At 41.8% G+C, this 16,735-nt stretch overlaps 1 protein-coding gene across 2 annotated transcripts in view; it reads right to left on the bottom strand.

The window, feature by feature from the left end:
• kcnn2 (potassium calcium-activated channel subfamily N member 2) overlaps positions 1–15,221 on the bottom strand; it is a 38,791-nt gene extending 23,570 nt beyond the window's left edge. Inside the window, exons 1-2 of one of the 2 annotated variants that reach the window (XM_015940998.3) lie at positions 13,414–15,221; positions 12,998–13,093 (exon numbers count right to left, since the gene is read on the bottom strand). In XM_015940998.3, the coding sequence (XP_015796484.1) occupies positions 12,998–13,093; positions 13,414–14,199 (882 nt within the window). In that variant the 5' untranslated portion in view covers positions 14,200–15,221. The remainder of the gene's footprint in view (positions 1–12,997; positions 13,094–13,413) is intronic. The other variant, XM_015941002.3, reaches the window with a different exon arrangement.
• Positions 15,222–16,735: the final 1,514 nt, after the last annotated feature.

Below are 16,735 nucleotides of genomic sequence, written 5' to 3'. Positions count from 1 at the left end.
TCTAAATCTGAGACCATGGTCTTAAGTCGGAAAAGGGTAGAATGACTTCTCCGGGTCAGGGATGAGGTCCTGCCCCAAGATGAAGAGTTTAAGTATCTCGGGATCTTGTTCATGAGTGAGGGAAATATATTTGGACCGACTTCAGGTAAGTTATTAATAAAAAGCGAGAACAATAAATGCCCAAGAACAGATCCTTGAGGAACTCCTGTATCACAGTCTAAATATGGAGATTTGACCCCATCCCACACCACACACTGTTTCCTGTGTGAGAGATATGAGTCAAACCACTGAAGCGCCTGACTGGAAATATTAAACTGAGTCAATCTGGACAACAATATCTGTCATGCCACCACTCCAGCCAGGCCCGGTTTCCCCAGCAACCACAACCAGCTCATCACCTACCTGATTCAAACCACCTGTCTCACATTAACTCATCAGCTCCACCTGCAACCACCTCTATATAACATCAGGAAAAACACCAAGCCAGTGCCAGATTTTTGAAAGCATTTTGCTAGTAGATTCTCCAGCATTCTAAAACCCTGCCTAAACCTCAAGTTCCTGACCTTGCTTCTGAACCTCGACCTTGCCACCTGCCTAATCCCTGACTGGATTATCTCATAGTTTCTGATCTTCTGGACTCCTGACCTTGGATCTGTTACATGGACTCTGCCTCTGGATTTCCCCTCTTGACCAAGCCTTCTGCTTCTGCCCTTCCTACAGACTGGTAACACTCCCCTGTGTGTTCTCAAATAAAAACTTTAAAGTGTCTTACTGTGTCTGGTGCTTTCACGGGTCCTCCAGCCCTGGTTGTTACAATATCTGATGGTTTACAGAGCCGAAAGCCTTCTTCAGATCTAAAAATACAGCTCCAACACAGCGACTCTTGTCCAGCAAGCTCTTCAAGTTCTCCACTAACATACACAGGGCAGTATCTGTGGAATGATGTGCCCGAAAGCCAAACTGCAATGGATGTAATGAAGGTTGGGATGCCTCCCTGGTGAAGTTTTCCAGGCACGTCCAACTGGGAGAAGACCGAAAGGAAGACCCAGGACATATGCTGGAAGAACTATGTTTATCAGCTGGCCAGGGAATGCCTTAGGATTCCCCCAGAGGAACTGGTCCATGTGGCCATGGAGAAGGAAGTCTGGGCCTCCCTGCTTAGGCTGCTGCCCCAGTGACCCGGCCCCAAATAAACGGCTGGAAATGGATGGATAGATGAACATTCAGAAATCAAAATATATTTTTTAAGGTTTTAGAGATTAACATGTTTTTCTTCAGTCTACTCATTACGTACCTGGGTGGCAAACACAAATTAATAAGTGTTCAACATAGTCTAACCTCCTCTATTCTGATCCAGCACAGAAAGAATGTTTTAATAGCCAAACCAAACAACTAAACAAGCACATCAATTAGAAAACGATGCAGATGAAAATGACACAAGAGTAAAAAAAAAAAAAAAAACATGTTCCAATTTCACAGCAATATAAAACTTTTAAAATTGAAGAGCAGCTCGAAACACAACACATTAAGATCATCATGGGAAACAATACGTGATGCTGGCATTAAGGTTTAAAGAGACTGAAATGAAACCCTTGCATGAGAAAAACACCTTATTTATATTTAAAAAAGAAAATAAAATTCAAATGATGCCTCGAGCATTGTGAATAACTGAATTCTTCACTGCGTTAAATCATTAATTAATTATGATTAACTACATTATTTGGAAATCTGGTTTATGTTTCACCAGGCTTACCCAGACCTGATAACTGCCAGACCTGTAGCGTTAATAAACCACATTAGTGAAACCTGTCTGACATCATGAAGGAGGCTAAAAGACCTCAAAAAGCAACGCATCATGACTCATTCTACTTCAGAAGCACTAGGTTATGGTTGAGGTCAGAGATCACCATTCGACAATAAGACAGAGGAAGGGGGAAACCATGAATTCTACTCTCTAGCAAAAACTGTCTGACCTTTGATCTAATGTGGCTGAATTGAAACTACTCTGTAAAATCGGTGTGGCAAAATTCCTCCGCAGCGACGTGAGACTCGTTATCAGTTACTGGAAATGCTTGATTACAACTGTTTTGGTTTGGGGTCATATAGGGCCTAGGTGGTTTGGATCACCTCGTTTCTGTTCACTGATCCAAAACTGTTAAAGATTTTGGAGCTGAAGAGTCATTCAAAGAACCTCAAGACAGAGCAGAGGGCAGAAGCCACGACACTCACATGTCAGTCAGAGTAGTCACATCGTTAATTATTCATAACTTCCAGCCCAGACAGAGATGATTAATTCCTCATAGGACTGTCAAACTCTGAGCAACAGACTTGTATACCATTTGCTGTAAAGTCACACACCTTAACAGCAGATGCTTTTAGAGCGCGTCTGAAGCTGATGGTGGGAAGTCACTAACTTGGACTCATCTCACAGGACTAAAAGAAGAAAGTGAGACATTTCACACATCACAACGTATGTCGTGTTAAAGTGACACATTAGTGCCACAGGGAGGAAAAATGACCAAAGCGCTCTGTCATAACAATCTGCTCGGTTACCACGGTGACAAGCTCTGCCCCGGGCGGTCAGTAAAGGGGATGGAGTTGAACAAAAGATGAGTTTTATAGGTGATGTCAGGTCATACCAACGATTTATTTTCATCTCCAATCTGCTGTTTTTGCTGTGTTTTAGTTTAAATCATTTTAAAATTCTAAAAAAAAAAAACTTAACCTAACATTAAAATATGACATCTCTTTTTGATTAAACTGTGACTTAAAGAGCAAGTCACCCCCAAATCAACGTTTGTTTTCTGATAAACTATATAAACGCGTGTCTAATCGTGCTGCAGACACGTGTAGTCAATAGTTTTGCACTTTAGTACATTTTAGTTAAAATTTAAATTTTCTGCCTAAAACTGTCAGAGTTGTGCCGTTGTCAGGTAAAAACTGCACTGCTGTTGAATTTAAATCTGCCATCGCTATTGGCAAAAGCCTGGTTCATGCTTCTCCGTCAGCTCCGCAAGGGACAAACACGCACGGATTGACGGAAGCGTTTTGCTCTCATACTTCTCCGTCTCCTGGAGAGCGTTGCAACACAATTCCCCGACAGGACAACAGAGGGCGTAGCGCTGTTCTGTGGTATCCTGTCATTTATCCGGTCCAAGATAGTGTGTTTATATTGTGTTTTTTGTATATGAGAGACTATTTAACACTGACAAATTTATCTCTCATCCTCCTCCACCTCTTCATGCGCTTGCCACCTCTAAACCCACGTTTCCTGTCATTTCCGTCCACAAATAAAACGCTTGCTGCGTATCTTTTCACTCCTCCAGTTGCAAGGGAATTAAATGTTTATATTTTAGAGTTTTTTCGCGAGGTATTCTTCAAGCTTCTCCGTGTCTGCCGCTAGTTATCCTCGGCTCTCCTTATGTTTTTGAGGGCGCAATGGCACAATGTAGACAACAGCGGCGTCCTGACCAATCACAAGCTTGCGTTCTCCGTCTCGATGGACGGATGTTTAAAAAAGTGGGCTCGACTCCGTACGTACTTGCGTGCCTGCCAGGGCCCTACGCAAGGACGAATAATGGCGTTGCGTGTCTCTGCACTGACGCAGACGGAGAAGCATGACTCAGGCTTAAGAGGTACCCTAGAATGTTAGCTGGTACCACATGATGTCACAATGTCGTTGTGAGCCTGTGTGTGTGTGTGTGTGTGTGTGTGTGTGTGTGTGTGTGTGTGTGTGTGTGTGTGTGTGTGTGTGTGTGTGTGTGTATTTGTTAGCGGCTCTGCCCTCTCGGTCTGCTAGGCAACAGCATTTGTTGCATTTTTCAAACAGGAAGTGGGAGTGGAGTTAGACTCTGGTAGGGGGTGACTTGCTCTTTGAGCAAGACAGATAAAAAGACATCAAACAAAATTAAACACAATGTTTTCTTTTGTCCTTGCAAAAGAAAGGACATCTATGTTGTCGCCATGACAACTTGGCACTGTTCATGGGGTTCAGCACGATTTGTCCCATGATTGTTTTAATTTAATCAACCAGAAAAGGGTGTAATGCACCCTTCAGGTTGTATCGTCCTCCTCAGGAGTTCAAGTGTCGGTGTCTTGTTCACAAGGAGTGGGATGGAGTTGGAGATGGGCTGACTGATGAGGGTTTTAGTTTGCAGCAACGAGGGCTTTGCTCTCATCTGTTGAAGTAAATAAAGAGTTTAGTCAAAAGGAAAAACTCTTGATTTACTGGTTCATCAGAGTTATAGCCTTCGTTTAATGTCACGAGATTTGGATCATTACAGAACAAACATCCTGGATAGTAGAGTTACTGCTCCTCTGCATTGAAAGGATTCAGCTGAGGTGGTCTGGGCATCTGATTACACATTTTGTTTGAGGAGAAGAGATCCTGGAGGTATTATTCAACCTCTCTGACCGGGTAATGCCCAGGAGGATCGGGAGTATGCCTCTGGGGGGAAGGATATCTGGAATTCCCTGTTTCACCTGCCACCTCTGCAGACCTGTCTTGGATTAGCAACAAAACATAGGTGGATGGGTCATTTTAATTTAATCAAAAATGTCCTCAAAGGAACAAAATGATGAAATTCTGGCTCAGTAATGTCCCAAAGTTAAAGAATCACAAAATTATCTACATAAATTTCTGTGATCAAGTTTATCTCAATTGTCAGCTTTAAAAAATGAACCATGAAAATAAACAAAACCCTCTAAAATTCACAAAAACAGAAAACGTGCATTTTGCAGGACCTTAACTAGAGTCTATAATAAATGAACATGCATGGACAGGAGGAAGCAATCTGGTTATTAATTTAAGATTTAACCATCAAACAGCCTTTTGAAGAAACGTATATCATTCAAAAGGTTCCCAATTTGTAAATGTAATACCCTCACAGGGGCGATAAAAAGCCAGATCCTTCAATTTCATCCCAGCTTTGTGCAGAAAAGGCCGTCAGCCCCATGACTGTGACAAATTCAGGCATCCCCGGCTTCTCCCTGAGAGTCAGCTTGTTTTCTGATGGACTCAAAATGAAGTCTAATCACTGAGAGTGCATGCCCCCTTCCTCATCAATGGAAAGCTTTACGCACGTCAGGGTGATAGGCAGTACAGCTGGATATGTGCAGCCTCTGAGCTGCTGCTCCACCGCCATACTAGTTGGGTTAGTTACTGGTTTCACTACTCCCAATACAACTAATGGAGTGCAACTCAATATTTAATCTGAGTAATGTGGAGATGGGAACATATATCTTGTCGCTGAGAATTAAATCGCTCGTTCTCATTAGTAAATTGGGTCGAGAGGTTTGGTCCAATTAGACATTGATGCAATGTTTTATTTATGGTATCAAAGTGAGCCACTAAGAGGCTGCTTTGCCAAGTAAATCTGAGACTGCTGCAGATTCACTTTGCTTCTGTGTCTGAGATTAAGTGTGGAATTTCCATTTATTCTTTATCAAAGCAAATAAATATAAAGTTGGTGCTTTTTGCAGCAGTCCACGTTGACAACCTAAAATTACCTGATTGTTAAAGCCACATGCGGAGCACAATCTGGTAAATAGCATCAATAAATAATCTTTAGGACTGTCATGTGTTAGGGAAGCTGGGTATCCATGCTACTGAAAGGCTGCATGTTCAGTGAAAACACTGAGGTCACCAGCCAGTGGAGGTTATCTGACTCCAGTCTGCAGTCTCAAGTAGAGGACAGATTTCACTCCGAAGAGTGCAGTGTCTCCTGCAGTTGCGCCATATCTCTGACACGAAGCATCGAGCACCGAGAGGCAACTCGACGAGCGCAGTCAAGTTTCGCTTTGGCAGGATTTGCTGGCATGACTTCAGACGCCGTGTTGTGCTATCTTTTGTAATATTGTGTGCAAAACGTCAGCACTGACTTTAATCACACACACACACACACACACGCACGCACACACGCACGCACGCACGCACGCACGCACGCACACACACACACACACACACACACACACACACACACACACACAGACTCCCAAAGGCATTTTGCATTAGTTTAAGAAAGCTCAGCAAAGCTGTCATTACAAAGTTGTGTGTCCTCAGCATGAATGCCCCCCAGCAAAGGGTCCTTGAAAACTTGTCAGCTGGCAACTGCTCAAAAAAAAAAAAAAAACCAGGAAAAAGACGAAACTTGTCAATTGTGTCACAACAAGGAGCCTATCAGCTTAGCTAGCATCTGGTTCAGGAAAAGTGATGTAAAAGTCAGAAGAGAGCTGCAGATTATCTGTAATTGTTTTACTTCTCTTCATGCTGTGTGAGATTTCCTTTTACTGACACAACAAAACTCACCTAAAAGTCAGGAAACTATACCTGAGTTGATGAACATGATTAAAAACCGGAGGTGTGACCAAGTCACTGCTTTGCAAGTCACAAGTAAGTCACAAGTCTTTTCAGCCAAGTCTCGAGTCAAGTCCAAGTCAATGACAACCAAGTCCAAGTCGAGTCCAAAGTCAATGATGTGTAAGTCCAAGTCAATTCCAAGTCCTTAACTTTGAATTTTCAAGTCATCTGTCCAACTTCAATTTAATGGCAATGATAATAAATAAATTACAGAAATAAAGCTTCTTAAAGCTTCATTTATTTGCTCAAACAAGCAGAAAGTTCAACTGAAACTGATTATAAACAAAGTTCTGATGCATTTAGCAGAACAAAATCAAACCCAGAACCAAGAATGATTCATGATTTTTGTTCATGTCGTGCCACTTTTGTGCTAAAATATCAAATATGCTCGAGTCATCAAGAAGTCAACAGACGCAAGTTGATTCAAGTCACAAGTCATTGGCGTTCAAGTCTGAGTCAAGTCATCAGTCTTCATAGATTTTATCAAATCAAGTCAGAAGTCATTAAAAATAATGACTCAAGTCTGACTCGGTCCAAGTCATGTGTCTCGAGTCCACACCTCTGCTAAAAACAAATAAGACTCAGACCCTCACATACACTCACATTTATAGTATTTTTGTCCCAGTCTGACACATGAAACTAATCAACGAAAAACAAAGCAATGTGCCACAGAGTTACGTCTTAAATATTTCTTCTTGACATTTTGTGCTTTTTTAGACGTGGTCTTGATTCTGGGTTCTTTTTGAAGGTGATTGAAAAATCTTTTCTTAGGACTTTGGAAGCTTTTCATTAAGTTTCTCGGCCCGGCCGCTCCGGTCATCACAGGATCGTCGGCTAGCAGTGCCTACACCACGCTCAGGACAATCCAGACTCTTCTCATGCATCGTTCCACAAATGTGGAATGACCTTCCAAGCACTACCAGAACAGCGGCTTCCTTTTCAATTTTCAAGAAACTCCTGAAGACCCTGCTCTTCAGAGAGCATCTTCTATACTAGCACCCTCCCTGCACCCGTCCCCCTCTCTACTGTCCACTCCTTGTTCCCTCCTCTCCATGATTGATGTCAAGTTGTTGTTGTTATTGTTGTTGTTAGCCTCAAGGGCAACATGCTGATTATCACTTGTAAGTTGCTTTGGACAAAAGTGTCTGCTAAATACATAAACATAAGTTTCAGTCCAGCATCTGAATAATTTCAGACAAATATATGTTTGTGTCTGTTAACCCACTTCAGTTAAAGGATGATTCCCAAGGCCAAAAAGAACCTTCTGAATATGATGGATAAAAAAGCCTTTTTTAAATTACGTTGGTAAGTATTCTAGCTAAATGCAGATATTTGTTTTATTTATTTAGTTGAAAATATGAACCATATCAAATATTTGACAGTTGAAGGTGGAATATGGAACATTTTAATAAAAAGCTATATTTAAGAAATAATACCTCCACAGGGCTTTTAGAGGTGTGCAGAATAAATGCGCAGTTTTTTCTGTAAAAGCTATATTTAAAAAAAAAAAGACATTTTTATTTTGTCAGCACGACACTGGCTTTATGTTTACATCTACCAGCAACTAGCGGGCACTGTTGTGCTTAAAAGTCAGCTCGGCAAGCAAGCTCATAAAAATGCGTCTTCAAGGTTTTGAAATGACTCAGAGTCTGAGCAGCTCCAACATTTGCAGGAAGTCTGTTCCACAGTGTGGGGCCAGCCACAGAAAAAGCCTGATCACCACGGGACTTCAGCTTGAAAAATGTGTTCTGTTGTTGCAGCTACCACCCCTAAACACTAGATGTCACCAGAGTGTCCGAGCTCCATATTCAACCTGGGGTACGTAGTTTAAATTTTTTAAACTAAATTCAAAAATGGATGCTACGTCATGGCAACAAGCATTGTTTAATGCTACAGTAATAAAATGACCTGAAATAAAAATTTTATTGTTATCAATCTTACTTCAGAATTAATCCAATTACCTTCAAAAGGCAGGTTTTGGAGTCTTATTTCCTGATATTTAGATACCACTGACTTGCAACACGTAGATCTTATCTCCACAAATAACACCAGCCTGGAGGAGCCATGTGGTGGAGTTTCAAATGCTAACGGTTAGCTTCTGCTAGTCGAGATGTCCTCTATTGATTCCTGGACGCTAAAACAACAACAGCTTTCCCCGTCGTGAGTGAAGATGGGTGAGCCCATGAAAGTTGTGTGACAGTGTGACGTAGATCTGTCAGGATAGTCAAACTCTAGAGTTTCTGTCTGTTTTTTATCAGAAGCTAATGTAGCAGATAGGTATAGGAGACCATTTTCATCTTCAGCCTGCATGAAAAACTCAGAGTCACTGATTATGATCAAAGAAAATCATTAAAAATTGTTTTCCCAGTGATCCACACCTGTAAAGACATGGTTCAGATACTGTTCATCACCTATACAACGCTTTCCATTAACCTTGATTCTTCATTTTCTATTCTTCAATGATTACCATTCTTGGTTGTAAAGCAAATAATGTACAATATGCAGGTATTGTCAGGTTCAATCATTGAAAATGAGTGGAAAAGCAGACACAGTCTCCAAAAAAATAAACAAACAAACAAAAAACAAACAAATGAAAAACCCTCAGAAAACCTTGAACCAAGATCAATCCTATTTAAAGATTACAAAAAAGGCTATAGGACCTGCAAAGAAAATCCTTCTGGATACACCCTGAGCTAGTCTATCCAGCAGGTGCATCCCTTACAAACCCTAACAGCTCATGGCCAGTCTTCGTCTCGTCTAAATCTAACGTTTAGTCTTCAGCTGCTCTAAGGAGCAAAAGTTTGTTGTGAATCTTTAAGGTGGCTGAGGGCATGGTCTTTGCAGAGCTCCACAAGGAAATCACTTTTAAGGGTTCTGGAAATGGTGGGGAAACATTTCATCATCCTTACTTCTGCCTTTGCATCTGACAGGAATCTGTGAGTACACATGGATGTGCATGCATAATCTATTTCACTGCAGGAGTGGAGAAAAAGTGCACTCTAAAAGCAGCGATCCATTTAGCAGTGCTGCAAACATGTTGGGCTTTTGTTGTCCTTTGACATAAATTAAGTGGGGGGTTATTTACCAGTCATTTACCTGTTCTGTAGTCTGCAGTTTTAAGTTGATTTCAGGTAAAAGTTTGTGCAAAAGTGTTGTTTTTGCCTCGGGGATGCTTCTGATTTTCTTTTCCACTTTAGGGCAACTTTTATTATTTTTATTTTTATTTATTTTATTATTATTATTTATTTCTGTATGTATGCAATTTATTTCAGCCACAGTGTTGATGTAGACTCTTTATGCTTTGTTGCCTCTAAAATAATTGAACATTTCTCCTTTTCGGCCAGTCAGAACCAGTAACTGAGTGCATTGTTCTTCCCATGAAACCAGTTAAATTGTGTTATGTGTTATATATCCAAAAGACAAGATATCAGCAGGAAAAGAATGTGGATTCATTTGCAAAATCCCATGCAAACTCTGCAATAAAACATAAATATAGGAGAACCTGCACGCCAACTCAACACACAAACAATAGAACATAGAAATGAGTGTGAGAAGGAAGACAAACCAAAGACACACAAGAGCAGCAAAACAAGAAGCAGAAAGTGCAATCAAGAAATCAGCTGTAAAAGACCACTGCACAAGGGAGAATCATATAATGGATTGGAACGTAGCAAGGACCATAAACACCGAACAACAAAAATGCAAAAGATGGATTAGGGAAGCTATAGAAACACGGAGACGCGGACACGGAACCATGAATAGAGACGATGGAGTCTACACGTTAGATCACGCATGGGACTGTGTCATTGATGAGGAGGGCACAGGCAGCAGAGACAATGTCCTCTACTGCCCGCAAGTAAACGGTTCTGAAGATAGCTACAGGAAGTAGCTGAAACATTCGCAAACAAGATTAAAAAACTGCTTTTCTTTTCTGTGTTTGAAAAGAACAAATAAATGCAAGTTGAAAAGATACACGGAATGAACGTACAGAAGATATATTGTGTCTCTGTGTAAACCTATCAGAAGAATGATTCATATGACATCACCCAGGTGTCAGCGCTGTGAGAAAATAGACAATAGATTGTTTTTTAAAACCTGTTCTGTCATGGCAGTTGAAGCAGACAGAATGGTTGATCTGGGTGCCATAACATGCCACAGCAGTTTTACTCTACAGCAAGAAGGATGTGGGATATTCCCCCTGTCGTGCAGTAGCCTTTATTATATTTGTGGCATGTTGGACCGCATTCGCTTACATACTGGAGAGGATGGACAGGAAGAAAAGAGTCATGGGCACCAATATGCCAGCCTAGAGGGCAGAACTGAGCTTAGGGAAGAAGGTTGGCCAGCCAGAGGATGCCAGGGCACCATCCCCCAGCCAAAGGGAACCCCAAAACTCTACATTGAAAACAACAAGACCAGCCCAGAGCGAGACAACACCAAGCCCCGAGGGCCCATCCCAGGGACTGCCAGCATGGGGTGGCCAAGCCACCCTGGCCCTGCCCCCTGGTAGAGTGAGCGTCAACCCCTACACATTTCATATTATGAAATGTTTTATATAAATAAAGCTACCTTGCCTAACTGAGGAAAATATGGACACATACAGCTCTGTTAGATATAAAAACCTCTGATGATGAAAAGAAAACAAAGGCCTATCTTGCACTTGACCAAAAAAGATGATATTGGGCCAATTTGGAAAATATTCTGATGAATGATCCAAACCTGGTGTAAAACTATTGCTGCTTTAAGAAAACGAACTTCCTACCACGGTAGTGGCAGTGTGATGGTCTGGGGCTACTTTGCTGTTTTATGATCTGAACAACTTGTCAGGAAATATGTTGTTTTTAAAAAACTTATTTTAGTCCCAGTAAATTTTGAACATTCAAACCTGGTACTGGTGCTTTGGCTCCTAGGCACTGATAAAAAATGAGCTGTTGGCCAAACTATTTCTCTTAGGAGGTTAAGATCAAGCTTTTATTAGGGTCTGGATGAACTTAATGCTCTGTGAAATTTTAATTTGCTGGCCTTAACATTGGACCGTCACTCACTTGACTTAATCTACTTCAAAACTGCTCCCAGAAGAGACTGTGGTGGAAAATCATCAACTATTTTATCTAACGGCTGAGTCTGTCAAACACGCTGTTCCGAAAAAGAAGGGCAGAGAAAAGGAAAAGAAAGCACACGCATCAGCACATTTGTGTGTCATTATCAAGATGGATTTTGCATGAAGTCTTCTGTGCATGTACGTGTGTTTTGTCCCAGCACATGTGTTAGTCTGCAGGAAATGGCTATTGACAAAGTAGCAACAACAGGCACAAAAGACCCTCAGGCATGGCAGAAAAGGAGCAGCTGGTATGGTGGAAGTTGCAGTATAATCACTGTGAGCTGGATTTAAATAGTCAAATGAGAAAGTTCCAGGAACCAGCTGATAGTTACGTCCCACCAGAGAACGTGATGAATCAAAGTAAAGGCATAACATTTTCTCACATCTACAAGATGCATGTATTTTCTGTTGTCCTGGATATGCAGTGAGAAGAAAAGCGAATAGCAGCAATCAAACATTTGCAGCTTTTTTTTAACGTCAGAACAGGAGGTAATGTCTTAAAGTGAGGTGAGAGCTATCTGGTGTGAAACATGCTTTGGTTATTGACGAGGAGCTCAGATCAAAGGGGTTTCAACAGCCTTCCTGTGCGCTCAATATGCAACGACTGACAATAAAATGCATGAAGAGAGTGGCTTGTTTCTACAGCTAAAACAAGAATTTGAGCATGTCTGTAATGGTGAAAAAAAGTGGCGCTGGAGCCATTGTTATTCTGCAAATAAACTTGAATCTAGGCTTTAAAACATCCATCTAAGACATATGTATGCAATAAGAGCATAAGTTTGAATATGCACAATTAAACACAAATGAAGATTTGTGCACAAATGTAGGTAATTTTTAAGAAAATAATTCCAATTAAGCCAAAGACAACAAAAGCATCGCACTTGGATTCTAATTTGCAAAAAGCATAAAGCTTCTGTTGTAATGAAGTGCATTACTGTCATCCGTTACAAACAAAGAATCACAACTCAGAGGATCTGAGAAGACTCCTGATCGAGTCTCTCCTGAGACTTGCTAAATATACCAACGTGAACACCATGGCTTTGAATCGAAAAGACAGGAGCAAAACCTTTTGGTCTATATCTGCATTTCTCTAAAGTAAAAAAAAAAATTCAACATCTATTAATAGAACAAATCAAAAAGGAGGGAATGGGCAAAAAACCTGCTTATAATGCAATGCAGGTAAAGACATTTTAAAAATCACCCTAAGAAAATCCATTAACACCATTAAACATGATGTCATTTAACAGTCAAGAAAATGCTTGAGTCATGTTTCTTTTCATGTGAGGTTTTCCTCCCGGAGTGATTTAATCAAGAGAACAGGGATGCTTTCAATCTATGAAATCTCTCTGGCGGCATGCATCCACTATGCAGAAAAGTTGCACAATTAATTTTGCAGCCACTCAAGGAAGACACAATTGCTGAGATGCAAAAAGAGCTCGGAGTAGTGCAATGTCAATCCAATGCAAAGTTGGCCAATTTGTGTTGGGCCGTCCAGTGAACCCTTGAGGTTTTGAAAGTTGCACAAACCAAAAGATTACCTGTATCTCTCTTGCATGGTAGATGATGATCAACCCCAGGAGAATGATTGTAGAAAGGCTTATCAGGCATTTTAGAGCTAACGAATACAGGGACTCCTGCGAAAGAAGCAACAAACAAGAGAATGCAACAATCATTTGCAAAACGCATGTTCTGATTTGTTAAGGATAAATCTGACATTCTCCTTTCATTTTTTCTAATGTTTAGATATTTTCCTTCATGTTTGAACAGCAGAGGGTCATTTGGTCTGCAATCAAGTCAGGTTTGTCCAGTTTGAGACGCTTCACTTTGTGCAGAAAGGCCAGACTTCAGATCCTCACCTAAGAAGTTGTCCCATGTAAAAGACTTTGAGTCACAGAGCAGAACAGCAGCTAAACCCTAACTCTGGTCAGGACGGAACTGGTGAGTTAATACGCACCTTTCCGTAAGCTCCCCACGAGAGTTCGGTCTCTATAACCATAACAACGATCCCAAACATCCCAAAGATTAAAGCATAGTCGCTGAGACGCTTCCTCTTCTCAAACAAGGCCCTCCTGTGACCCAGCTTCTCCCCAATGTTCTGGTTCTTCTTTTTCCCCGATTTGCCGCTGCCGTGGCCACAGCCTCCCCCTCCGTCTCCCGATGCGTAAGGCATCAGGGTGGTGGAATTATTCTCCGGTTTGGAAACTAACGTGTCCGACGCATCTGCGGCCGAGATGGGCTGCAGAGGCTGAGACTCGGAATCGAACTCGTGAATGTTTCTGCGGGACGAGCTCAAGTTGCTCAGCGGCCGCATTACGCCGCCGTTGTATCTGCAGCTGCTCATGGCGATTTCATTGTAGGAGTTAGTGTCTCTGTGGCTGCTCCCCAGGCTGCCCCGCTGCTGCTGATGGTGGTGGAGGTGGTGAGGATGATGATGATGATGTCTGAATGAACTACCATGACTAGAAGGTGTGAAGTCACAGACGCTGTGCTGGCAGCCTCGCCTCGAAGACGTCTCCGAAGGTGTCCTTAAAGTTCCCACGGTGTTCAGCGGCGACGTCCCGCGGAAGACGAGGCTTTTCCGCACATCACGGGTGCAGCTATTGCAGGTGCAGCGTCGGTCGTGCTGCTCGCTTATGGAGAGTCGGTCCTCCCGCCCGCCGTAGTGCTGCTGGTACTTCCGCTGCTGGAGCTGCTGCTCTGGACTGAAACTGTTCTGCTGCAGCTTTGAGGGGGTTTCCATGTCAGAGCTGCCGATTAAAGCAGCAGTCAGGCACCGCGGAGCGCCCGACAGAGCACGTTATGGTCCTGACAGGAGGACAGAGCGGCTGCACGAACAGATCCATGTCGGCAGAATGGAAGAGGTGCCTCCGATTGGGCAGAAGAGACCAAAACAACTGCCTCGACGTCATGAGAAGGTTGCAACCATAAGCCCTGCCTCGATTAATCAAGATCAATAACAATTTATGTTTTTTTGATTTCACCAGTTTCACCCAAAAGCTGAACTTTTCCTTCCCCCTTTTCACCAAAATAACAAGTTCACGTGTGTGTTTACAAAGTCACACCATCTCTTTGCGCGTGCTGGCCACAGATTGATTTGTAGAGAACAGCTCGCTGTCACCCGTGAAAGGTGCGGAATCCTCTCAGCTCACCAGCCGCTCTAACTGTTTAGTCCTGTAGCATCCATGTGACCGGGGTTTGTCAGACTCACGTGACCACCGGCGAGCCGCGTTATTAATGGGGAAGGAGAATTATACCACCCAGAGGAAATTCAGCCAACAACCCACGACTGAGCAGCTTTGAGACATATAAAGAGAGCACCTACCCGCTGCTGCAGCTGCAACAGATTCATCACTAGTGCTCCACAAAAGTTGTGTGTGTGTGTGTGTGTGTGTGCGCGCGCGCGCGCGCGTGTGTGTGTGTGTGTGCGCGCGTGTTTTCAGAGGAGTTTGGGGGAATTTCGTGGCTTCAGCTGCAGAGAAATCTGATCACTGTCTCTCTCATTGTGACCACAGCTGTGAGTTTAAGACGCAGAAAACCCAAAACAGGAAGCTGAATGTCCACGTGTTCACATTTCAGGAAAACCAAGAGCGGAGCTGTGCGTGGTCCTGAAAGTCAACCCGTCAATGACTAAGTTTCAGCAGCTGGACAGCTCCACTCGCTCATTGATCACAAGCAGCCTTCAATAAAACAATCCCTCTGCACAGGATCGCAATGCGCACTTGCCGCTGATTGGCTGAAGCGGCACACCACGTGACCCCTCCCACCGTCCAGAGGCAGAAAACTGACTTTTTTCTGTGTGTGAAACACAATGAATGGAATCTATCTATCTATCTATCTATCTATCTATCTATCTATCTATCTATCTATCTATCTATCTATCTATCTATCTATCTAAATGATTTATTGTTTAGGTTTATTAAAACTAAGGTAAAATATGTATATTTAAAGAAGAGCATACATTAAAACAAATAAAACACTCAACCCCATCTGTTCTTCAGGAAGTTCTGAAGGTTGGTTTTGTCACCCAGAGCAATTTCCAGAAACATATTTTTGTGGTCAAGTCATCTCAGTTACAGTTTTTCTCAGTCGCTTTGGTGCGTTTCTCAGATCAGAATTAAAATTCTCATAACTATTAGTTCAACCTCCACAACATTTAGTCATTTGTGCACATCATAGTAGCAATTTCTCCTTTCTCTGAACAAACTGCAAATGATTTTGGACATGTATCAGTTGCTTTCATACATTTCTCTGCTGTTTTTTGACATTTCCATTTGCTTATGTCATGTCAGTCAAAATGAATTATACTTATGGATGCTGAATAGTCACTCTCAATAAAACTAATAGTCTTACTTTCATTGCTTGAGTCATTACACACAAAATTGTTGAACTAGTTATCAAATGTCAAATATCAGTCATCTGTCAAGCAAATTCTATACCTTTATCATTTTATTCTGGAAATGTCTCCTAAATTGAACAATTGATCACAGGTGAATTTCATCTGTCACTCATGAGGTGAATCCTCAATTGGCAAGCATATATGAACTGAGCAGGAGCTAGTGTGTACCATTTCTATACTTCTGAATACTTATCCACTCCAGGAGATACTTTCCTTGCTGCATTGTGAGGGATGACATCCATTGTGATGTAGATGAAAATATGTGGCCAGACAGACAGAAACGTCTGGATGTGCCAGAATGATTTACTGTACCTGTATGTTACAGTACTGTGCAATACTCTATGTACTGTTACATGTACTGTATATTGTTCACATTTGTGCACAGCTCTACCAAAAGGGTGATTTTTTGTTTACATGTATTCTACAGTAAACAAGTGACTGTAGCATATTTTTCTTTTGCACAATGCTGTAGAATTACAAACACTTCTATACAGTAAAAATGTAAAACGTACGTATTCAGTGTCTCAGTTACTCCCAAAACTCCCATAACATCTACAGTAACTTTACTGCACATTTCAAATGGCTGTACAAGTAGGGCACAGTGCTGTCTTGAGCATTTCTGGTGTCACCAAAACAATGGTCTTGCAATGGAAAACACTGAAATTATAAACTGTCATAGTGAAAACATGACAAAGCCATTTGACTATCTTGCTCATAGAGATGGTGTCAAGACTTTTCATTTTGATGGCACTGACAGTTTCATTGACACGAATACTTGCTTTTGAGGAATGGATTATCAATTTTGAGCATGTGACATGCTTTTGCAGGCTATCCACTAGGTTTTGCAGTTTGCACTAATTGTTTTGAGAAATGCACTAAC

The sequence above is a fragment of the Nothobranchius furzeri genome, chromosome 6, assembly GCF_043380555.1.
Source record: "Nothobranchius furzeri strain GRZ-AD chromosome 6, NfurGRZ-RIMD1, whole genome shotgun sequence".
In the NCBI taxonomy this organism is placed as follows: domain Eukaryota; kingdom Metazoa; phylum Chordata; class Actinopteri; order Cyprinodontiformes; family Nothobranchiidae; genus Nothobranchius; species Nothobranchius furzeri.
The sequence above is the reverse complement of the archived record's forward strand: the minus strand, read 5'-3'. Positions and strand labels throughout refer to the sequence as shown.